The sequence below is a fragment of the Choloepus didactylus genome, chromosome 20 (assembly GCF_015220235.1).
Source record: "Choloepus didactylus isolate mChoDid1 chromosome 20, mChoDid1.pri, whole genome shotgun sequence".
In the NCBI taxonomy this organism is placed as follows: domain Eukaryota; kingdom Metazoa; phylum Chordata; class Mammalia; order Pilosa; family Megalonychidae; genus Choloepus; species Choloepus didactylus.
Window position 1 is genome coordinate 32,651,705 of NC_051326.1, and position 25,902 is coordinate 32,677,606.

General features: G+C 34.6%; 1 protein-coding gene across 1 annotated transcript; it reads left to right on the plus strand.

The window, feature by feature from the left end:
- Window positions 1–25,902, plus strand: ESCO2 (establishment of sister chromatid cohesion N-acetyltransferase 2). The gene is made up of 10 exons (XM_037812780.1): window positions 1–194; window positions 2,204–3,053; window positions 5,931–6,027; window positions 10,003–10,060; window positions 12,249–12,375; window positions 13,457–13,588; window positions 16,447–16,536; window positions 17,544–17,687; window positions 21,296–21,471; window positions 24,406–25,902. Exons 1-10 carry the CDS (start codon window positions 1–3, stop codon window positions 24,536–24,538), a joined length of 2,001 nt encoding a protein of 666 aa, XP_037668708.1. The 3' UTR covers window positions 24,539–25,902.

A 25,902-nucleotide genomic window follows, 5' to 3' on the forward strand; every position in this document is an offset into this window, starting at 1 on the left:
ATGGTGCAGACAGCCTCCCGAGTGAGTGGGGCAATAGCTAGAGAGCGACCAATCCACGAGCCAGCCCCTGGAAGCTCTGCGAAACGGCGAATAGGAACGCAGCGGCTGCAGCCTCGACTGGCGCGCAATAATTTGAATACACTCAAGGAGCGCCTGGCTCGGCTGAGGAGAGGTCGTCTGGTTCTGAGGCGCAGGTATTGTTGAGGGCCAAGGAGGAGGGTTGGAAGACTGAGGAGAAATGGAGACTGTGGGACGAAGGGGGTACGTGTCAAGGAAAGAGATCTCCTGCTCTGGGTTCGGAGGGCTGGCGGGCTTGAGACCACGCTCTTTGCACTTCCTCTGCACTTCCCAGTCACGGGTTTCCATCTCTCTGACGCCGGGGTCTTCTTGTCATTTTCCCCTGACGAGATTCAGAGAGAGGGGTGACTTTCTCTCATACCTCCCCTCATTCATCCCTCGAAGGGTTTTCTCATAAGCCGCAGCTCTACATCAATTCCCAGAACCCCTGATCCTTCTATTTGTTTATTCAGCTTTGAAATCACGCTTGTGTAATTTTTTGGAGTCTACCTGGTCCAAAAGAAGGAGAAGGGAATTGACTTTTATTGAGCAACATACTGTGTGCTCGAGAATTAAGGTACCTGATTTTATTTATTTTCGGCAGCCTTTTATATTTTATAAAATGGGCAGTATTTGATAAATAAGAAAACAAGCGGCTTACTCAAGCTTCTCAACTAGGAAAACGGGACAGGATTATGTTTCCACAATTTTCTTGTGGGGTGTTTGTGAAAAAGTTAGAAACTGTCTCTGTCTTCATTGAACATACAGGCTCTCGAGGAAGACAGTTAAACAAACAAGAAAATATGTTAAGTGGAATATTAAAGTACACTGTGCAGAAGTATAGAACAAAATACAATAGGAGTAGTGGGATGAGGATAGTGTCAAGAAAGGCTTCCCAGAAGATAAAGAGTAAATTTGGTATCAATGAGACTAATTAAAGGGGAAATGTACCTTGAATCAAGGCAAAAAATGTTTCCTCCTTGGTAGGGTCATTTTCCGGCTTGAAATAAATGTATCATGCCTGCTTTTATTTCCTTGTTCTTATTTGCTACTGTGGTGTAGTTTTCTTTTCTTTAATTTTCTTTTTTAATTTCATGGTTTAAATCTTTATTAAAAATTTGTTTTTTAAAAAACCATTTTTTTTTTCCTGAGTCTTTATAGACCATCTACCCTTCTGAAAAGTTTTCTAGACTTCTAAAGTATGATTTTATACAGCAGGTTTCATTTGATATTTGGTTATTATTGTCCTATTGCTTTTAGGTATTCAACTTAGAAGATGGCAGCTTTTCCAAAGAAAAGAAAACAACATTCTTTGAACTGTGACGAGTGAGTCTCATCCCATGGGTAGAAACCCTTAAAAAGGAAAAATCCACCTCTTGTTTTTCTCATCTCTCTTCCATTTCCTTGAATTTCCATTCCACTGGCATGCCCTTTGTGGCTATGGTAATAGTCTATATTCTAATTCTAATTCTAGTCTGGAAATACTGTAAGTTTTCATAATGAATTATTTAGTCCTTTTGGAAGGAATCACAGAAAAAAGCTATCTGCTTGCTATGGCTAGGAAGTATGTCATGTCTTTTATTACCCTGCTCCTTTTCACTCTCCTCTATAGTATTTAGGATAGTGTTTTACATGCAGTGGATGCTTATCTGTAAACAATCCTAGAAAGTCTGTGTACTCAATACCTACTACATGGTCATACCAGAGATATAAATTACTTCTAATAGAACAGACCCCAGGAAATCAGTTTATTACAGAGAATAAATCATTATACAGGGATTCCTGTAGTCAGTGGAGCAAAGTATATGGGCTATAATTTGTATACTGCCAAGACTTAGAAATAGATTTGAAAACACACACACTTACATATATATGTATGTCAAAGCTTCTTTGTAAGAATGTTTATTTTCATGAATATTATTCAGATCTTACTTTTGAAAGATTGGAATGCTTTGGTAAAGACAAAATTTAAGAATCCTACTTGTTAGATTAATAAATAATGGGTGTGTATGTACGTTTGTGGGGGAGGGTTGTATTGTTTTTGATATGACCTATAGGTAGAATTTTTTCTTACTTAGCAGTAAAGTAACATAAATTTTGAAGCAAAATAATGATACTTATCAGTGGACTTGGTTTCTTTTTGTAGCCTATTATCAGACATTCCATCAAAGAAATTAACATTGGACTTTACTGAAAATATATTTCCATCACCTAATAAAAAGGACATTATCCAAAGCAGTGATAAAAATGAAGAAGAGGAGCATTGTTTTCAACATGGCCACTTCATTTCAACTCCAATTAATACATCATTTCCAACAACTAGAAAAAATAGACTGCCATCTGCAAATCAAGGTTCACCGTTTAAATCTGCTGTGTCCACTCTATCCTTTTACAACAAAGATAAGTGGTACCTCAATCCATTAGAGAGAAAGCTGGTAAAAGAGAGTAGACCTGCTTGTCTAAAAACTAATAATGAAGATAAACCTTTTCCTAGTGTGATGAAAAAAATACAGGGAAAATCTGTCTGCTCCAAGAAGATGAACAAAAAAACACAGAAGAGTTTAACTGCTAAGTATCAACCAAGTTATAAGTACATCAAGCCTGTATCAAGGAATTCTAAAAATTCCACACAAAATAGAGTGGCCTATAAGCCAGTTGTGGAGAAAGAGAATAATTGTTATTCAGTTGAAAATAATCTGAATGTTCCTCGGGTTCTAAGTCAAAAAATAAAACCACAAGTTACACTCCAGGGTGGAGCAGCATTTTTTGTTAGTAGAAAAAAATGCTCTTTTAAGAAATTGTCTCTGGAAAATAAACGATTACTGGAGCTCACCCAGAAGAATAAATTAAAAGTGACTGAAGATTCTGATGCAGAGACCGTCAGTGAAAGAAAAGCTTTTGAGACAAGGCAAGTAACAAAGTGCTTGCGATTAGGAAAGGAACTGAACATTGAACTACCAACTTTAAGAAGTAAAAATGAAGAGAAATTAATAAAGGTAAAGAAAGCTACATATATCACTTTAAAAACTACATTGGCTCCATGATGAAATTCCAATATAAATACTATATATAACAAAGTTGAACAAAATTTTATTTTCTTTACGGTCTTGGAGACTGCTTTTATGAGACTAGGTAATTTAGAGTTTAGTCCCTATAAGGAATTTAAAGACAGGGTGGAAAGATGATAATTTCCTCCCTTTATTGGCTTAAGGAAGCCTACCAACATTTTGCTGGTGTTAAATTATACATTTTATTAAATTACATCATAAGTCAACTAAAGTCCAGAGAAGCTTAATAACCTTTATTTAGTAGTCAGTGTTTTTAGAAAGTAGAAATAAGAAAAATCAGGGAGTGGGTTTCCAGAGTGTAAGCATTTTGTTTTTTGGTTGTTTTAGCTTATCATTTAAAGTAATAGATTATTCTAGAAAATTTAGGAAATACAGAAAATATAAAAAAATCATTTGTAATCTCACCTGGATGATCACTATTAATATGCAGTTGGGTTTTTATTGATTTTTATATTGTATGCTTTCATGGTTACCATACAATGCATTTTTTTCTGATCTTGCTCATTTTTAACACATGATCTAGACTGATGCCATCTGATAGAAATATAACATGAGCCACATGCAATTTTAAGTTTTCTAGTAGCCACATTAAAAAAAAGTAAAAAAAAATATAACCCATTATACCAAAAAATTATTTCAGTATAATCAATGTAAGAAATTAATGAAAAATTTTACCTCTCTTTTTGTGCTAAGTCCTCAAAATATGTGTTTTTTGTATACTTACAGCATATCTTGTTTCTGACTAGCCACATTTTAAGTTCTCAGTAGCTACATGTGGCTGGCTAGTGGCTACCACATTAGACAACAAAGGTATAAACCTTCTGTTGTTGACCTCCCATCTGTAGTCTCATCAGAGAAAGTTTGTTTTTTTCACTTAGCTAGAGGCAGCAGGCCTTAAGAAGTATCTCCCAGTTCAGGACTTCCATGTCTGTGGTGACCTGTTTATATTCATCACAAACTTTGTAGCTGGGGAAGTAAAAGGCTCACAGAGTGCCCGGGCACTGCCTGGCACATATATTGAGCAATTCAAACCCTCTTTATAGTTATTTTCTTCATCATATCCTCTCATCTCCTCTCAAACTTAGCCCTGGTATATACCTATTATAGTCATCTAAATTTCAAAACTCAGTTATCAGTTGTGGCCAAATCGAGGCCATGGATATTTTGCTTGGCCTACGTATGTATGTGTGTATATATATATATATATATATATATATATATATATATATTATTTGAGCTAGCATTTTTTTAAAACTGGAAGATATCACATAAAAATCTAGATTTCTAGATTGTATCTCATGAAAAATTGAAAGGACTGGCAAAGCTAGCCCTCATTCTTGCATGGCAATAATTTCTCAGAACTGAGTATCAGGCTATCCCCATTTTTCAGATATGGGCTCTTCATTTCCCTCCACTCATTGTATGTATATATATTTAGATCAGTCCAGTTTTCCTCAATTTTACTTACCTGTTGCTCTATGTGCAATTCTTTTGCAGTACTCACTATGGATATTTGTTCCTCTTTATCAAGCATTGCCAAGTATCTTATTATATGAGATGTTCTTGCTGGCTAAGCCATAACTATCTACTTCTGCTATTCTTTATGTTCTGTATCTTCCACAAAACATCCTGTGTCTATAGAGCTGTGGGCTACATATGGATGTATACATTTATCAAAATTCATCAAACTGCATACTTGATAGCTTCCTTTCACTATATATAAATTTATGCCAGTTTTTTTTTAAAGTTTTGGGTACAACCCAAGCTAAAATTAATTCTCAATCCAGTAAAACAAAGGGGCAGGGCTCTGCATTTCCCCCATCTCTCCTGATTACTGTTCTTCATATCTATTTGGTAATGAAAATTTAGCCTTGATGCAATGACATGGCGAATTCTCTGCAACACTCTTTTCTGCCTTTTTTTTTTTTTTCCTGAGCTTCAGTTTTTAAGGGAATGAGTATTAGATTCTGTCTAGTTTTCAGTACTCTGACAAGCTGGGCTTTTGTGCATCTTAAATTTGTGTACCTGGGCTTTGTGTGCTCTTCTTAAGATTTTGCTGTTTACCCACTCCTAGGATTCATCTCTTCTGAGTCACATTTTCGTGAGAGGGTACACATCCTTCTGCCAACTCATAATAGAGTCCGGGAAATGACAAACTGATGGGTTGCCCTACCTCTGCTGAAGTATTAATGGTCTTGAATAGGAGTTGTACTTGAATTAAGAGTGCTTTCCTTTTTCCCTGAGCTATATATTCCCTAAGTTTTATGAAATTAGTATTAGTAGTGAAATTTGTCAGGATTTTTTCTACTTTGCTTCTCCCGCTTCCTTGCTACTATGTTAGAAGCCTCTCCAGCCACTCCAGAATGTTCTTTTTCTTTCCTTAACTGCCCATTTTTAAGGCTTATGACAAATGCTGTCCCTTTCCAGTTTGATGGCTGCTGGGGAAATTTTTACCATTTTTACTATTTATGTAGTTGTTCATTACATTATTATGGAAGGGATGTTCTAGAATATTTATTCTGCTATCTTTATTGGGAAGTATAATACATTTTTGACAGTTTGACAAGTTACAGACCAAAATATGAACACTCTGGCTTTTAAAAGGTAATGCACATTTAGTGAATACAGAGGAAATTTTCCTTAAAATAGACTGAAAATTGAGGATTTAAAATCACATTATGAAATGTAATTCATAATAAACAAGATATGTTGCTTTGGAAACAGATCACTTGGAATTCATTCACTAAATAGAAAATAATTGAGACTCATTAATTTCCTTTCCTTTTACCTATTCATTATTTTTAGGATTCATCAGGTGGAGTAGTTTCTTCAAGAGAATGTAAACTTGATGAAAGTAAGCATTTTCCTTCAGATGATTCTCTTAGTGAGGACAAGAAGGCAGGTAAGTAATTTCTCTTAAAATGAGTTTAGTTACTTGTACTAATGCTTCAGTACACGTGTCAGTGTGCAATTCATACACAGTAATATTTTCTGGGTCTTTTTTTTCCCAATATGTACACTTGTGGTTAGTATCTTTGTGTTTCTCTCTGTGATACTGTTTTCTATGGTGAACAATGTAGTGCATTTTGAAAAGCAGGAGATGAGACCTTAGGCTGAAACTTTAGACAAAATTCTGATATTTAATTGTTCTATGACTGTGGCCAAGTTAATTAACCAGGCTCATTGGAGTTGGGTGTTTTCATCTATAAACTCATACATGTCCTACCTTTTACCCAAAATAATAGGAAGGAATAAAACAATTTATGTTACATATTTGTGATCAAAGCCCAGTTGTGAGCAAAACTTACTAAACCATGAAAAATACACTGAATTGGGTATCAGGGACCTTGGGATTTTGTCTAGGTTTACCACTAATTAGCTGTGTGATCTAGGGGAGAGATTGCTAAGAGGGTTAGTCTTGATTTTTAAATCCCTCTTTGCTCCGAAAGTCTATTATTAACTTATTTTTCAGGTAAGCAGTATTCACTAAACCATGAATATAAAAAGAGGTTAGTTGACATTCTACTTACTACCCAAATTCTTGGTTAACTTCACCTCATTCTATAAACTTGGAAATAAATTAAAGTTCTAGGAGTAGACATGCTAACTATAGTAAGAAACTAACTCGTAGGAAGGAAACCAAAAAAACCTAAAAGCATGATCTGGAGCAGTAGCCTTTGAGAGGATCTAATGATGTATAGAATAATTATTCATAATCATAATTCTGAGATGTAATGTTAGTATCTAATATTTATGGGGTACTTAATCTGTGCCAGGTATTGCTAAGCATTAGTATATATTATATCAGTGTTTCCCATGGGTTGTGCTCCTAGCACTGATATAATAAAACATGTAACTGAAAAATAGTGGCTTTATATTTACAATAGTTATAGAATTTTAATTTAAAATAACTTCATTATATCTTCTAAGTCAATTTAAAGAAAAATAGTGAGTAGAAAATAATACAGGTGGTTGGTACAAGAATATGGCAAAAGTCACGAGGTAATATACAAATAACTTGTTTATTATTTAATAACTATAATTTATCATTTGATTCTTATAACAACCCTATGAAATAGGTTCCATGGTTATGCCCATGTTATAGATTTAGGAATAGACTTAGGTTATTTGATTTACCCATAGCACATTAGACTCTGACCTGCCTTGGCCTTGTTTCTAGAGGATGAGCTCTGATTATTTTTCAGTGTAAAGCTAAACTGTGCTGTTTACTACATAGCCTCCTTTCAAGTTACTGTTTTTTCTTTAATAAACTGCTATTTTAACTTTGGTCTTTTTTTAGATAAACTTTTTATTCTTGAATAATTTTAGATTTACAGAGAAGTTGTAAAGATAGGACAAGGAGTTCTATATATCCCTCACCTAATGTCCCCCATCGTCAACGTGCTATGTACCGTGATACCTTTGTCAAAACTAGGAAACTGATATTGTTACATTACTGTAAACTGAACTCTAGACTTTATTTGAATTTTACCATTTTTTTCATTAACGTCCTCTTTCTGTTCCAGGACTTAATCAAGGAGCCACATTACATATAGTTGTCATGTCTCCCTAGTTTCCTCTAGTCTGTGACAGTTTCTTAGACTTTCCTTATTTTTCATGACCTTGATATTCTCGAGGAGTACTGGTCAGGTAGCCTGTAGAGTATCCTACAATCTACGTTTATCTGATGTTTTTCTCATTATTAGACTGGGGTTGTGGGATTTGGAAAGAATACCACTGATATGCAGTATCCTTGTCACGTGTTGGGGATATATGATATCCATATGACATCACTGGGTTAAGGTCATGTTTGCCAGGTTTCTCCACTATAAAGTTACTATTTTTCCCTTTCTGAGGTACTGGGAATTAGGACTTCAACATATTATCTTTTTAGAGAATATAATTCAGCCCACATCTATAACTGTTTTTTTATCTATCCATTTGTACATGTATTATGTGACCTCATACTGAAATCTCCCACTCTAATCCAGTACGACAGGGTTCTTTCTACCCTTCCTTTCTCGTTTATCTGTAACTTTCCTTTCCATCAAGAAACCTAGCTCCCACCATTCACTATCCATTTACTTTTGTTAAACCCCCAGTATACATATAAAACAGTTCCAGAATTTTTAACCTGTACCCCTGTGAGAAATAAATTTTCCAATTAGAGCATAGTGTGTAAGTACAGTCCTTTTGTCTTTAGCCTTACAATTTCCAGTCAGAACACCAATTTCTACTTAGGTTAGCTTCCTTGCTTGTTTCCCTACCTCCTTCAGTGCAGTTATGCCATACAATTGCAATACAGTAGATTCCTTTGTCGTAGTCTGCTCACCATCTTGTGATCCCTTGAAATGCTGGGTGATTTTTTTTTTTTTTTTTTTTTTTGCATACACTAAAGCTCACTCTGTCAAATAACAATTCTATGTATTGGGTTTTGACAAATGCATAGTCATGTATCAACTACACCAGTACTATACAAAACAGTTTTTCTACTCTGAAATTTCCCTTGTGCATGCCCTTTGTAGTCAACTACTACTTGCTCTCCCAATCCCTGGCAACCACTGATCTGTTTTCTGTCCCTATAGTTTTACTTTTTCCAGAGTGTCACATGAATGGAATCATGAAATATATTTGCATTTAATATTAATCAATGTTGTTGCATGTGTCAATTGTTCACTGATTTTTATTACTGAACTATGGATGTGTCATAGTTTGTTGATCCATTTCCATGCTGTAAAACACCTTGGTTGCTTCCAGTTTTTAGCAATAATGAATAAATCTGCTATAAACATTCATGTTCAAAATTATATATGGGCATAAGTTTTCAAACCACGTGGGTAAATACTTGGGAGCATGATTGCTAGGTTGTATAGTAAGTATGTTTAAAGTTATGTTTAAATTTATTTTAAAAATCCCAAACTGTCTTCCAAAGTGATTGTGCCATTTTGCATTCCTGCAATGAATGGGATTCCCGTTGATCCATATTCCCACCAGCATTTGTAATTGTCAGTGTTTTTTTGGATTTTAGCCATTCTCATAAGTGTTTAGTGGCATCTCATTGTGGTTTTAATATGCATTTCCCTAATGACAGATGCTGCTGAGCATCTTTTCATATGTTTATTTACCATCTGTATATCTTCTTCAGTGAAGTGTCTGTTCAGATCTTTTGCCCATTTTTAGCTGGATTCTTTTCTTATGGTTTAGTTTTGAGAGTACTTTATATATTCTTCATGCAAATCCTTTATCAGATAAATAATTGCAAATATTTTCTCCCAGTCTGTGCCTTGCCTTTTCATTCACTTAACAGTGTTTTCCACAGAGCAAAATTTTTAAATTAAGTCTAAGTTAATCAGTTTTTTGTGTGTGTATCATGCTTTTGGTGACTCATCACAAAATCCAAATTCAGGCAAGTTTTTATATTTTCTTCTAGAGGTTTTATAGTTTTGCATTTTACATGTAGTTCTGTGATCTATTTTGTATTAATTTTTGTATAAGGTGTGAAGTATATGTCTAAGTTTTTTTTTCTGTTTTTTTTTTTTTGTGTGTGTGTATGTGTTTTGGCCTATGGACACCCGGTTTTTCCAGCACCATTTTTTTTAAAGACTGTCCTTTCTCCATTGAATTACTTTTGCCTCTTTGTCAAAAATCAGTTGAATGTGTTTGTTTGGGTATATTTCTGGGCTCTCTATTTTGTTCCATTGATGGATTTGTCTTACCTTTTGCCAGTACAACACTGTTTTGATTATTGTAGCTTTATAATAAATCTTGAAATTGGGTAATATGAGTATTTTGGTCTTACTTACCTTTAAAATCTGATTATTTAAAGCTCTGATTTTATTTTATAATACAAATGATTACCATTTTTCCTCCCTACCAGTTTCTTCTGAGTCCATTGTCTATCCCATCTTCAGTATGTCTTCAGTCAATACAAAACGGTAGGGATTATTCTTATTTTAATGTCCATGGTCAATTTAAATAATTTTGATGTATTTCTGGCCCTAAAAATATAAATATTATTACATGACCAATCTTAAATGATTCAAGAACTTTCAAAGTTTTGTGAATTATATGGGTCCTCTGGGTCTCTTTTCCTTTCTTAAGCTACTCAATTTGTGGAGCATTTTTTTTCTTTCCCACCAAGGGGTTATTGAGAATAGAAGATGAAATCAGACACTTTCATAGAAATTTCATAAGAACTTAGAATTGAGAGAAGGAAAAGATCTTTATGGGCTTGAGAAATAACATTAATGTACAGTACCTGGCAAATAATAAGTAGTTTATGTTCATTGATTTTGCTTAGTCTTCACAACAGCTAGAAACTAGATACTATTAATTCCATTATCAACTGAGGAAACTGTTAGTGACTTAGCCAACATTGAACACTTAGTAGGTGACAGAGCCAGGACTAGAATCCATATCTGATTCCAAAGCCCATTAGGCTATATTGCCTTCCCTAGGATGACAATATATTAATAATAGCAAATATTTAGTAAGAACTTATAACCTCATGATATTGGTACCATTATTACCCCATCTTATAGATGAAGAAACTCTGGCCAGAGGAATAAGTAACTTGCAGCAACTTAATGCTACCACTTTACTATTCAAAGCTAAGACTGGGATGCAGGGAAACAGAGATGGGTAGAGAGCGTGCTAGGTGGAAAAGCTCTGAAAAAGAAGTTTCATATAGTCTGACAATCCTCGGCTTAAGCAGCTTTGATTTTTCTTTCACACTTTGGTGATAAATAACTTTGCGTATTAAGTAAGGAACTCCCTGGCTAAGTTCTTCTACTCTTAGGATCCCTTATCTTTAATCACCAAGGAGATTGGGTTGGGTGGGCAACTTTGGCCCTTCAAAGGCTACGTTCCTTGTTTTTCTCACCTGTGTCATCTTCTTTCATGACTGTTTATTATATGTCTATACTGGTCATGATGTAAAATATATCTCTTAACATAAGCTTGTCAGATCAGTTTGAAAGTCATGCTTCTAAACGGATGGTAATAAGACACTTTGACTTAGTTTAAAACATTAGCCAATTTTTTCCGATTTCTTCCTGCTTTACCAGTTAGATTTTTTCCTGTTATCTAAATCTTTACTTTGGGAACTTGGTTTTTTCCTTGACTATTTACTTTTACTTCTATTCTCTAGAAACTTCTGTTCTTTAGGTCCCTGGGAAAGCAAGATCTTTGCATTATAAGGCAAGATCTATAAATTCAAATGCCTACAGAGACAGGCTGGACAGAGACTGGAATCACCTGGAGAATGCAGGTCCCACCTATTGGGGAATGTACTGTGTATCTCCAACTAGTAAATCCTTGAAGGAATGTGGGCCTGGTGGTCATATGGTATCTTTTGAAATATTGGAAATACACACCTTTAAGTAAATTCCAGAATGTTAAAGTACTAGTAGCTAATCCAAAGTTTTAAACACTGTAAGCCAACCAAAACAAATCTGCTAGCTGGATTTGGCTTGTGAGTCTCCAGTTTACAACCTCTATAAGCCATTCCCAGTATTCTTAATGGGAAATTTTGCCTCAACTACACCTGTTCAGCCAAAATACTTCTTTTCCTTTTTTCCTAAGAATTTCATAACAGTGGGGTATTGCTTTAGATATGAGGAAAAGTGAATTTATAAGCTTCATTCACTGCCCGAGTAAAAAGTTGTTAGATCATAATATGCTGATGACTCTGACTTCCTGTATATTGTAGAGTCTGTATTAGAGTCCACTTATTTGCTGTGATGGTCCAAGAGTTTCTTTATACCTAGTTAGGTAAATATTGTCCTAGGATTTGATATAGCAAAAACCTATCATTTTTAATTTATAAGGAGACCTTTTATTTGTGCATCTGATACTATAGAGAAAAGTCCCTTGGGCTTGGAGTCTGAAGACCAGATCACTAGTTACTTGACCTTGAGTAAATTATTGATCCTTTTGAGTGGGCCTCAGGTTCCTCATTCTTCGTGCCCCTATCATGTCATCAAGTTATTGTTGGATAGAAAGCACTAAAACTTGCAAGGTGCTCTTCAAACTGTATATATGTATATCTCTGTTTTCTTTTGATTGTAATTCTTCAAACATTTTTAAATTATTCAATAATATTTATCACCTTTCTATTTCAAGATCTCTAGCTGAAGAACCGTCTTCAACGGGATCCATCATGTCTACTAACTTCTTGAAACAGGCTAATACACAGAAAAATGCCAATACTAAAGACACAAATAAAGAAAGTAAAGATCAGTTCATCATTGTGAGTAAATTCAAAACGATGCTCCTCCTCTATGTAGCTCACACATGTAGAACATGAAGTCAGACACGTTGTCTTAGCATTGTTAACCTGGGTTATAGACATTCTCAGTTTTGTAAATGCCGTGTTTGTTTCAGTGGCAGCACATAAAGCTAGTCAATAGATTTTCAAAATCATAGTATTGGGCAATGCTAGTATTTTAGTAGAATGCTGGTGAATGAGTTGATTCCAGGTAAGGACAATTATGGTTGATCAACAAAAGGTTTAATGAGAATAGTCACATTGTATTAGATGTGGGTTTAGCAAACTATACCTGTGGACCACATATGGCTCATGGCCTTGGAGCTAAAAATGTTTTTTATGTTTTACAGGGTAGAAAAAAAAGAATACGTTACAAACCATTAGTGGCCTACAAAACCTAAAATCTTTGCTATCTGGCCCTTTATATGAAAAGTTTGCTAACCTCTGTATTAGACAGTTCAGAATCTGGCATTTTCAGTGTCACTAAGCAATGCTTCATGAAATAGAATGGGAGTTATAAGCCATGACATTGAATATCCTTAACTTCCGTATAAGAACCTACTATTTATGAATTATCTGTGCTTTTCCTGAACTTTTATTATATTTATGTTCTACTAATTCTTCAGGCAAAGAATTTTAATATTTCTTACCACTTAATAAAAGAATATTATATAAGAGTATAGAAGTCCTGAAATTTTTGCCCTGTCTCTTTGAAATAAGGCTTTTTTAGGTCTCTTATTTAAGAGTTTCATGAAGAAGTCCCTTTATTTATCTTAGCTATAATTCTCATGATTTATTCCTTATAACTGTGGGTTTAACTAAAGAATTTTGATTTTATACCATCCAGGGACAATTCCATTTCTTTCATCACTTTATTGCATTTGCAAGACTCTTCCTGTTTCGTTTCATTTAGGGGGTTGGAAGAGAAAGACTTTCATTTGGTATTTCACTTGTGCTGGCATAAAAGAAAAATAAAGAGAGATTTGAATGAATGGTTTATGTGGCTTTAATTTACAGATATTTGTGATATTTTAGATGGGCTTTTTTTTTCCTTCAATTGTAGGATGCAGGTCAGAAATATTTTGGGGCTACTATGTGTAAGTCTTGTGGCATGATCTATACTGCTTCCAACCCTGAAGATGAACTACAGCATGTTCAGTATCATCAGAGATTTCTTGAAGGAATCAAATACACAGTAAGTCAAAAGATAGTCTTTCAATATTCTAAAAATAAAACTGTTCTAAAAGATACATTTCCTTTGATTAAATATTGAAAGATCTGTGTACCTCTAAATACGTCATGACCTACGATTTTGTTGTCCCTAATATTTGAGAGTGAAGACTTGAGTTGTCCGTATCTCCCCACTTTAGTTTCTTTTTATAGAAAGCCTTAGAAAAGCAGCCTTTCTTCTTCTCTGGACAGGCTTTTTCTTCTCTGAGAGGAGATATCCCACTTTTCTGTCGAGTAACTTTCTAGCCCAAACACATCCTATTGTTGGCCCCATCTTTATGATTGTACCTGCTACTCAAATGCATCCTTTTTTTCCTAATTTTTACTGCCATAATTCATGCCTTCATTAAAATTTTTCCTGATTTATTAAAATAGCTTCCTTTCTGATCTCCCACAATGCTCCAAGAGTAACTTCTAAAAACATAGGTCCTGTGTGATTCTACATACTTTAGGAAAAAGTTCCTACCAACAGTTAGGTGCTTCTTAATCTGGCCTTAACCTTACATATATATATGAGAGAGAGTATGTATATGAGTGTAGTTTAAATTCTTGCCCTCTTTAGTCTGTCATTTATACATTGGCTAGAGAGTTCTTTCAGAAATATAATTCTGTCATTCTTTATTTCAAATCTAATAGCTTTCCAGTGCACTTAGAATAAAGTCTGAACTCTTTACCATGGCTAACAGAGCCCTTCATATTCGGGCTCTGCTTCCCTTGTTTCATGGTGCATTCTCCTTTGAGCTTTAAGCTCCAGCCCTGGGAACAAACCAAACTTTTTTGATTAGGCCTGGGTACTGTTTATATTGGGTTGTTTTCTTTAATTTATGGGGATGTACTAGGTGTGTTAACCCTTATATATTTTGTTTATTAACTGTGTTTCAGATATTGTCTCCCTGTCCCATTTTTTTGTAATTTAAATTTATTTATGGCTTTTCTCTTTTTTCACATGGTTTGAAGTTCACCAGGTACAAAGTGTATCCAGTGAAAAGTACTTCCCACAACCCTTTCACTGACCCGATATCCTCCTCCAGACACAGTTCCCATCTCTGGAGGCATCCAGCATTAACAGTTTCCTCTGTATATTTTCCAAAGATATTCTCTGCATATACAAGCATATACCATCACTTGATTTTTAACCTTTTTACGGTGTTTCTTGCCACATAGAAAATTAAAATTTCTATATTGTCAAACTGTGGCCCCTGAGTTTCTTTATCTCGGGAAAGTCACTCAATTCCAAGATTAGTAAAACATTTTTCCTATATTTTCTTAATACTTTTGTAACTATAAGTTTTATATTTAGCTCTTTAATTCATTAGGAATTTTTTTATACATAGTATTATAGATCTTAATTTTGTATTTTTCCTAAAGAATTGTCATGTGTGTCCCAATATTGTTTGACTAGTTTATCTGTTCCCCACTGATCAGCAATGCCATCTTTAACATACACTACATTTCCACATATAAATGGGTCTGTTAGCAGACACTGCGTTCTGCACCATCAGTCTATGTGTTTCTGTGCTAGTACCATACTCTTTTCAATGTAGCTTTATACTATGTTTGGATATCTGATCAGGAAAGGCCCCTTCCATCCTTTTTTTTAAAACTGTGACTTTTCTTACACATGTAAACATCCAAATAAACTGTAAAATGAGCTCGTCATCAAGTTCTCCCAAAAAAGAAAACCTATTGGAATTTTGACTGAAATTATAATCAAACGGATACCATTTGAAATTATAATCAAATGGAAAAAAAAAAATCTGTGTTTCAGTGAGTCAAGGTTCCAGTTCAAGAACATAGTATACTTCTCCATTCATGTCTTTCATATTCTTCAGGAAAATTTTATAGTTTCCTACATATAGCTCTTACTAAATTTACTCCAAATATTTCAGTTTCATTTTCCCCGAACCATACAGTCAAATCAAAGCAGACTATTTGCCGTTCTCTGCACCTTTGCTTATTCAGTTACATTAGCCTGGAATGACCTTCCTTCCCATTATGTTCATTGAAATATCATCAATGATAATAAAACCCTTGTCAAATGCCATATGACTTCAACATTAAATTAAACACTAGGTCCACATGCCTGTTTAAAACACTATGCTGGACACTAATAGTAAGATGATGAATAAGACAGTGAGCCCATAGTCTTGTCAAGCATGGGGGACAGAAATATACCTATATTACCAGCCACACACAGAATGTAAAAGTAAAACAAGGTTTATTGAAGGAAAGTGGGTAAGCAGAGAACTGAGCACACACTCTCCAGGAGAGAGACCCAACCCCTGTAACACTCCATACATTTATAGAGGTAGAAGCACGGAACTTGTAGGTGAAAATGAAAAATGGGAGTTTCCTGATCTAAGAGGTAGCTTCTAAAGTCCAGTGCTGCTATTCCCCTCTTCTGTTGAGCTAATTAAGATGTGCTGGGTCAGATCTATGCTAAGCTACTAAAAGAAGAAAGGGCATGTCCCTTCAGGACTCTCTGGATTTCCTTAGTCCCGTGGGCTCTTACTAAGCCTTCCCTTGGAACGCTGCTACCTTCCCACCCTTAATAGTTCAGTTCACTCTTTATGTTGTGAATACTCTTATTTGTCTTATTTTATAATAAATTATGTAATTATCTCCTAATAGGGTGTCATCCCCTTGAGGGCAACACCTTGTTTCAGGCATCTTTTATTTTCTTTCCCAAATTCTTGTAGTTGCATTTCATCCTCTTTTTTATATCATTCATTGTTCAGCCTTTTATTCTCTCTAGACCAAAGTATATAATGTTTTTCTCTCTTCACAAATTAGACTATGACTATTTTTTTTTCCCTTTGGCAGGGTTGGAAGAAAGAACGTGTAGTAGCAGAGTTTTGGGATGGGAAAATCGTGTTGGTCCTGCCACATGATCCAAATTATGCTATCAGAAAGGTGTGCAACATTATCTTTTTAATCCTTGTTCTTCCCTCTTCTATCCTGCAAGAAATCAACCCATGCTGGTAGATAACCCACTTTGGTGCAAGTAAGGATGACTTTCATAGAAGTTCACACAAAACTAAACTTAGAATTATAAAACAAGTAAATGTGTGTCAGTTAGAGATAAAGAAAGTAGTTTAGGCTCCATCACTTACCTTTTACCTGCATCTTCCATCTGTGAAACATAAACTAAGCATTTTAGTGTGAGAAATTAAAGGCCCCCAGAGCTTGCTTCTTATGTTGGTATTGTCTGTGTTTCTTGGGTTAGATGTTTAGCCACCCTGAAGAATGAGTAAAGCTACAACAAATCTGCTTGACGCTTCCTACTCCTTATCTCTTCCAGAGGTCTGAATTTCTTTTTGTTGAAAATGATCTTCAAAATAGGTTTTAAAACCCTGTTTCCCTGTTAAATTGCAACCTAGTAGCCTTGATTCTTGAAGACGATTTTATAACCATACAGTTTACATTGTGTGATCGTGTGATTGTGAAAATCTTGTGGCTCAGTCCCTTTTATCCAGTGCATGGACAGATGAGTAGAAAAATGGGGACAAAAAGAAAATGAATAATAGGGAGGGATGGGAATATAAGATGTTTCAGGTGTTCTTTTTTACTTTAATTTTTATTCTTATTCTTTTTTTGTATGTGGTAATGAAAATGTTCAAAAATTGTGATGAATGCTCAACTATATAATGGTATGTGAACAATTGATTGTACACTGTGGATGATTGTATGGTTTGTGTATATATCTCAATAAAATTGAATTAAAAAAAAACCCTGTTTCCAAAATGGCAGGTACATTCATCAATAGTGATATAATTTATGGGTACGCAAATTTAGGAAATAGAGACAAAAGAGGCAAAATTATAGTAATCAGAAATTTTGTGTATGTAAATATATATAGTTTCTATTATGCTTTTTAAAACAAATTCACCTCTTTTGTTTTTTTTTTTTAACATCATTAGGTAGAAGATGTCCAAGAACTTGTTGATAGTGAATTAGGATTCCAGCAAGTTGTTCCCAAATATCCACACAAAACCAAAACGTTTCTTTTTATATCTGATGAAAAGAGAGTAGTTGGGTGTTTAATTGCTGAGCCCATCAAACAGGTATGGTATATGTCTTTTAAATTACTGGCATAATTAATTTGTGAGCAAAATAAAGTAGTTAGAAAAAGAAGTCTCAATACGCATTTAATATTGCTACTGTTAATGACTTTTTTCATACTAAAATATCCTCAATTGTATGGATAATTGAACTCATTTATTTCTATTTTATATTTTACCTTATAAAAGTAGGATAAGTCAGAAAAGCCTTATATTTATGTAGTCATTTATAGTCATGCTATAAAATAGTGATTTTAAATAAGCAAATCTATAGAGTCAGGTTATTGATCATGTAGCTTAGTGCAGATTAATGTATTTGGCACAATAGTCATTACTTGTCCTTTAATTAGAATCTACTTTAGGTCCTAAATAGCATGTTCTAGAACAAGAGTTGGCAAACTAGAGTTCATGAGCCAAGTGTGGCTGCAACCTATTTTTACAAATAAAGTTTTATTGGAACACAGCCATGCTCATTCATTATCATATTATCTGTGGTTGCTTTTGCACCACGTGGCCTACAAATCCTGAAATATTTACTATCTGGCTTTTTACAGAAAGTTTACTAACCCCTGTTCTAGAATAGAGAGATGTGGGTTTTGTCCTCAAAGAGCTTACAGAGTATTCTTCAGCTAGAAAGAATATAGTTCAAAGGTGCTCTTTTTACCTGACTCCATAGTATCCCACAATTATCTCTTTTCTCTTAAAAAGACTTATATTTGGGTTTGCTAAAGCTGCCATTATGCAAAATACCAGAAATGGATCGGCTTTTATAAAGTGAATTTATTAGGTGACAAATTTACAGTTCTAAGGCCATAAAAGTGTCCAAACTAAGGCATCAGCAAGAGGATGCCTTCACGGAAGAAAAGCCAGTGGTGTCCGGAACACCTCTCTCAGCTGGGAAGGCACGTGACTGGCATCTGCTGGTTCTTTGATCCCAGGTTCTGGTTTCAAAATGGATTTCTCCAAAATGTCTCTGGTTTTCTGTCTCTCTTAGCTTCTCTCTCTTAGCTCCTGTGCATCTTTCTGCTTATTTCTCCTAGGGCATTTCTGCCTCTAAGTGTCTGGGGGTCCTCTGAGCTTCTCCAGGGCAAACTGGATTTCATCTCTTAGCTTCTCTCCTGGCTGTCTCCAGAATGTCTCCGGGCATTTTCTCTCTAAGCTTCTCTCTGAGCTCTTAAAAATATCTCTGCCTTTTATCCTCTCACAGAGGACGCCAGTAAACTAATCAAGACCAACCTGGTATGGATGGGTTCACACCTCCGTGGAAACAACCCAATCAAAAGATCCCACTCACAGCAAGTTTGCACCCACAAAAATGGATCAAAGGAAATACTCTTTCCTGGGCTACACAACAGTCTCAAACAGCACAACTTATGTCTCAATATGCCTTGAAATGATACTGATATAAACATTTTATACTGTCTTAAAAGTGTCTTTTTCCCCCTCATTTCTACCGTCTCTTTTTTCTCCTTATTTTCCTTTGTTTTTCCTGCTTTTTCCTATTCCATATATAAATATGTAGTCTTCTCTTTGTGTTCTCAGAAGTTAGAAAGAAAAGCAGCTGATATGTATTATTGGCAGTAAAACTTACCAATCTGGCCTTTTCTTTTTTTTATCTTAAAAGAATTAGGCTGTTTATATAGTGATAAAGGCAGTATGGCTAACTAACCCATACAAATTCTCTTCTACGAATTCTTCATTCAAAGGCAAAGTTTTTTTTTATTATTATTATTTTAGTTAAAACTTAATGAAATACACACCTATCAGAACAGCTCAGATTAAAAATAGGGACACTACCAAGTGCTGACAAAGATGCAGAGAAAGTAGATCTCTCATATGTTGCTGGTGGGAATGTGAAATGGTATAGCCACTCTGGAAAATATTTGGCAGTATTCTTTAAAAACTAAACATATGACCAGGCAGCTGTACTCCTAGGCATTCATCCCAGAGAAAGAAAAATTTATGCCCACACAAAACCCTGTACATGAATGTTCATAGTAGCATTATTTATAACAACCCAAACCTGGAAACAACCAAAGGTCCTTCAGTGAACAGTTAAAAAAACTGATAAATCCATTCCATGGAATATTGCTCAGCAATAAAAAGGAGCAATCTATTAATCTTTATGAATGTATCTCAAGAGAATTAGGCTGAGTGAGGAAAAGCCAGTCTCAAAATGTCACATAGTATATGATTCCATGTATGTAACATTCTCAAAATTACAAAATTATAGAGATGGAGAACAGATTAGTGGTTGCCTGAGATTAAGGATTAAGATTAAGGTGGGTTGGTGGAGCAGTTCTGTATTCTGATTGTGACAGTGATTACATTGATCTATACACATGATAAAATGGCATAGGGCCATTCACACAATTGTACCAATGTTTGTTTCCTGGTTTGGGTATTATACTATACTTATGGAATATGTACCCTTTGGGAAAAACTGGGTGAAGGGGACACAGGTCCTCTCTGTACTATTTTTGCATCTTCCTGTCCTGTGAATCTTAACAAAAAAAAACTTGAAATATAAATCAAATTTCATATTGATATGTAACAAACTTCCTTAGTGTGTCAGTTTGAATGTATTATGTCCCCCAAAACTCGATTATCTTTGATGTAATCTTGTGTAGGCAGAGGTATCAGTGTTGATTAGATTGTAATTCTTTGAGTGTTTCTGTGGAGATGTGCCCCACCCAACTGTGGGTGATGACTCTGATTGGATAATTTCCATGGAGGTGTGACCCCACTCATTCAGGGTGGGTCTAAATTAAATTACTGGAGCCATGGAAATAAACTGACAAACAGAAGGAACTCAGTGCAGCTGACAGTGACATTTTGAAGAGGAGCTACAGCCAAGAGGGACACTTTGAAGAAAGCACAGGAGCTGCAGGTGAGAGACATTTTGAAGATGGCCATTGAAAGCAGTCTCTTGCTCTGGAGAAGCTAAGAGAGGATAAATATCCCAAGTGCAACTAAGAGTGAGATTTTTGAGGAACTGCAGCCTAGAGAGGAACATCCTTGGAGAAAGCCATTTTGGAACCAGAACTTTGCAGCAGAAGCCAACCACATGCCTTCCCAGCTAACAGAGGTTTTCCAGACACCATTGGCCATCCTCCAGTGAAGGTACCCTATTGCTGAGGTGTTACCCTGGACACTTTATGGCCTTTAGACTGTAACTGTGTAACCAAATAAACCCCCTTTTATAAAAGACAGTCCATCTCTGGTGTTTTGCATTCTGGCAGCATTAGCAAACTAGAACACTTAGTGTTACCAGATTTTTTAGGTTGTCACATATACATTTTAGGAAGGAGAGAATGGAAGAAATGTATTTTATTGTCTGATTTTTATAATTTTTTCAAAAATCAATAAAAAGGGAGGTTTCAATAATGGTATGGAATGCACTGGAATAGGGGAATATCTCAACCACCCCTAGTATTTTTTAAGCGTTGTATAATTGGATGAGACTTAAAGAAATATTCAAGGATTGTTAACATTTTTAGTGGAGATGTGGTAATACTAACTTTAGATACTTAAGTTTTAAGGAATGATCTTTAAAAAGAAATGTGAATTCATTTGTGGTGTTGGCTATAAATGTTTCTGTATCCTTGAAGGCCTTCCGTGTACTGTCTGAAACAACTGACTCAGAATCCCCAAGCTTCAAAGAATGTCACAGGGCTTGGCAGTGTTCAGACTTACCAGAACCTGCAGTGTGTGGAATAAGTAGAATCTGGGTCTTCAGACTGAAGAGAAGAAAGCGCATTGCAAGACGACTGGTAGATACTCTCAGGTAAAAATAAAATAAAATGGATCTAGACCTAGGTTAGCTTTTACACAGCCTCCCCTGGCTCATGAGCCGTAGAGGATGATATTGGTAAGATAACTCCATACAAATGCCTCTCAGAGTCAGGCTAAGACAAGTGTTGACACTGGAAAATAATTCTAGACAATATTAGGGTACAACATTCCAAGTCTGAAATATTCTATCCCAGTGCTTTTCAAACTATATTTGGTGAGGAACTAGTCTGTCACAGACTTAACACTTTTATAAAATAAAATAAAAATGAATTGCTAGAAAAATGGAAAAACAAAACAAAAAGTAGAAAATACAAGCTCAAATTTTTATTAGATTCAACAGACGGAAAATGTCAAATATAATCAAATACAAACAAAATATAGGTTAAAAAAAGAAATTACAGAAATTGTACGTGTTCACTGACAGTGTGTGAATGGGTAATTAATAAAAACTTGCTATAACTCATAACTTTTCCTCATTTGTAACTACACATAAAAGTAAATTAGCAAGACAACCCACGGAATATGAGGAGATATTTGCAAATCATTAATAAGGGTCTACTATTTAGCATATATAAAGAACTCTAACAACACAACAATAGAAAGACAACCCAATTTTAAAAATGGGCAAAGGATTTGAACAGATATTTTTCCAAAGAAAATTTATACAAATGGCCAGTAAATGCATGAAAAGAATACAAACCAAAACCACAGTGTGATATCACTTCACACCCACTAGGATGGCTATAATCATAAAAGGGAATATCATAAGTGTTGGTGAGGACTGAAACTCTCATACATTGTTGGTAGAAATGCTAGGTGCAGCTGCTGTGGAAAACAGTCTGGCAGTTCCTCAATAAGTTAAACAGTTACCATATGACCCAGCAATTCTACTCGAAGGTATAAATGAAAGCATATGTCCACTCAAAAACTTATACATAAATATTCATAGCAGCATTCATAATATTTATATAATAGCCAAAATGTATAAATAACCCAAACCATGATGAATAGATAAATAAAATGAGGTTAAAGTTTCTAATATGAATAATGAGCTTGCTTCTTCCTTGTTTACCTAATCTAGATTGGATGGATGAGTTTCAGAACCCTGTTCTCAACTTCTGTACATATCTCATTATGGACAGATAATGGATTGCAAACCAGTGCCAGCCCAAGGACTACATTTTGAGTAACACTATTCTAGCCTTTTGAGTTCTATGCCACTTTTAAAGAATGAACACCAAGATCACTATGGGTACTAGTCCTAGGCCATAATCCTAAATTACCAAAGATATCTTACAAAGGGAATCAGTGAGAAAAATTGGTGTCTGTAAAGATTTTTATTTGATAGTTAATTATGAAATAATTCTATGTTTCATATTAAGAGATACGTAAGTTTGGCAGTAGACTAGTTCTTCTCCAACTTGAAAGTGCATGTTAGTCACCAGGGGATCTTGATAAGATGCAAATTCTGATTCAGTAGGTCTAGGATAGGGCCTGAGATTCTGCATTCCTAAAAGCTCTCAAGTGATGCTGAATGTTGCCAGTCTGCAGATACTTGAGTGGTAAGGCAATAGGTTGTCTATAAGCAAAATGAATAAAAATTAAGTTGCCCTCAAAGGAGAAATACAAAACACATTCATTTGAGAACATATCTATCTTTTCTTACACATCTGACTTGAAAATATAGATAACATAATTGACAACTATCCTGTGTATCAGGAGTCTTAGGCTGAATTTTCTGTTGTGTATGTAGGTGATAAATGTTTGAATCTTCACAACAGTAGAATATTATTTCTGTTTTACATAGGAAGCACCTGAGGCTCAGATGGGATTATGTGTACAAATTCCCACTGATAAACTAGTAAAAGGGCAGAATTAGGACTCATACCCTCAGGTGTAGTAGTCTTTCTATTCTTACAAGACATGACAAGAACTATTTAATCAAACCAAAACTACTAAGCTTAGCAATTAACTTTGTACTCAATTATAGTGAGTATACCAGAAGCCTAAAAATCTTTAACTTCTGGTTGAATTCAATTCTTTTCCTTTGAAATTATTTCAAAATTAAAGAAAAGTGGCAAGAATAGTAAAAAGAATTCTCACATGCCTTTGCCAGGATTCATCAAGTTTTAACATTTTGTCACATTTGCATTACCATTCTCTCTTTTTTTCCTGAATTATTTAAAAGTAAGTTTATTCTCTTTAAGCCTTTGTACTTCAGTATTTAAGAATGATAGTGTCTCTTTTATAACAGCAGTACAATTAACAAATTCAGGAAATTTAATATTGATGCAATGCTTTTATCTAATCTATAGTCCACATTTTAGTTTTGTTAATTGTCTCAATAATGTCCTTGCAAGCATTTTTTTTCCCTATCCAGAATCACGTTACATTTAGTTGTCTTATCTCTTTAGTCTTCATTTGTTTAAATCTGGACAGTTTCTTGGCCTATGTCTTTGATGACATTGAACAAATTGAAGAGTATAGGCCTATTATTTTACATAGTACCCCTCAATTTTGTTGAATTCTTTCAACCATTTCATTTTCTTCCTTGTTAATCCTAACTGAGCAGGATGAAGGAGAGTTGTAGTCAACTATTAAAGCTCTGAGTATGTGTTGTAGTCAAGAAGAATATAGTTATTGGTTAAAATTGGTGATGGTTATTTTGGTTTAATTACCTGGTTTTTACCCACAATTCTGCACTAGTTGCTCGTTACCGTGGATTGCCTAGAGTGAAGGTAGGTTAGGATGGTTGCCTTTGCCTCTCAGCAGAATTTTTTTGGACCTCAGTTTTCTCAGGTGTGAAATGAAAGTATTAGACTTCAGTCTCTAAGAGTATTTCCGTAAAGAGATAAATATTTTGCTAATGTTTAATCAGAATTTCAAGTTAGTTCCATTGTTGAATCATCTTTTCCTCTTTTTTTAGGAATTGCTTCATGTTTGGATATTTTCTCAGCACTGATGAAATAGCATTTTCTGACCCAACACCAGATGGCAAATTATTTGCAACCAAGTATTGCAATACCCCTAATTTCCTTGTATATAATTTTAATAGTTAAAGCCAATTTCAACTATAAAACAGTGACTTTGTGGATAAGTATGGATGGCCCTTTATCACACAGTAGGAACTATGTCAACAAAATAAAAATTAAAAATACTGAGAGCCCCTTTACCCCACCCACCCGAACCCCTAACCCCAGTTTTGTTACTTGTGGATTGAAAAGTCAGGGCTAAATTTGTTGAAAATTATCTAGGAGTTCAAAGAAAGGAAAACTCTTTGGGTGACATATACGGATCAGCACTCTGAATCCTTAATTGGGAAACTTTGTGGCTGTAACAGTAGAAAATTACATGCCTCATGTAAGAACACTGACAAAGCAAGGTGATTTTCCACAGAAATGTAACCATTTATTTTTTTAGTAAAGCAAACTTTTGAGCCGGGATTATATCCTGCCCCATTAGAAGCAATCAGGCAAATTTAAACCCAGGCAAATAATTTACATGCCCAATTTTTAAAGGTAATTCCTGAAATCTGTATACAAAGTACTCACTTTACAGGCACTTTGCTGAAGCAACTCAATTGGAATATATTTAGAAAGTGTTCTGAATTTCTAATTTGTAACTAGAAAAGGTGGGAAAGAATAAGTAAGATATTCATAGCCTTTTATATAGAACAGAATTTTAGAGTTTAATGATTTAATCTTAAAAATCAAATTAATCAAATACACAACTGTCATCAAATTTTATTGAAATTAAACTTAGTGTACTATTGTCATTTCATTAATTTGTGTGTTATGAAAATGCTCATGTTACTTATCTTTACTGAACTTGTTCCTGATAATATTAAGAAAATGCATGCCAAATTGGATTAGATGATTCATTTTATTTCATTTTAATTTTTTCCTTGTTTGAAATTCACTTTACTTGTTCTCAGACATCTGTCAGAAGTCCTAACAAAATGTATAGTAACAAAACCAAGGTTAGTAAATATATCTAGGCAGTGGACAGAGAACATGATAACATTATATAAATAAACTTCAGTGTGTACACATTTTCCTAGTACATATAATTATTGGATACTTTGAAAAGCAAAGAATTATATTCAGATTGTTTTGATTGAAAAAAATCACTTAACTGCTCCCTGGAAATAAGACTCTAGGGAAGTAGTTTTCAATTTTGTTTTCAAGGTTGTAACTATGTAGACTCTGATCATTTGTAATCTTAATCTTTATTTGCTTTTAGGTTAACTCGAGTCCAAAATTTAAAAGCCTAGGTTCCAAAAAGGATAGGGAAGCATTAAAATATGTGTACTTATGCAAACATTTTGATGGTATTTTCTGCACCGCTGCGTTTTTAAGAAATTGTTTAAAATATTTTATTTAAAAATTTTATTAACATTATTCGTTTGCTTAATGTTTTTGTG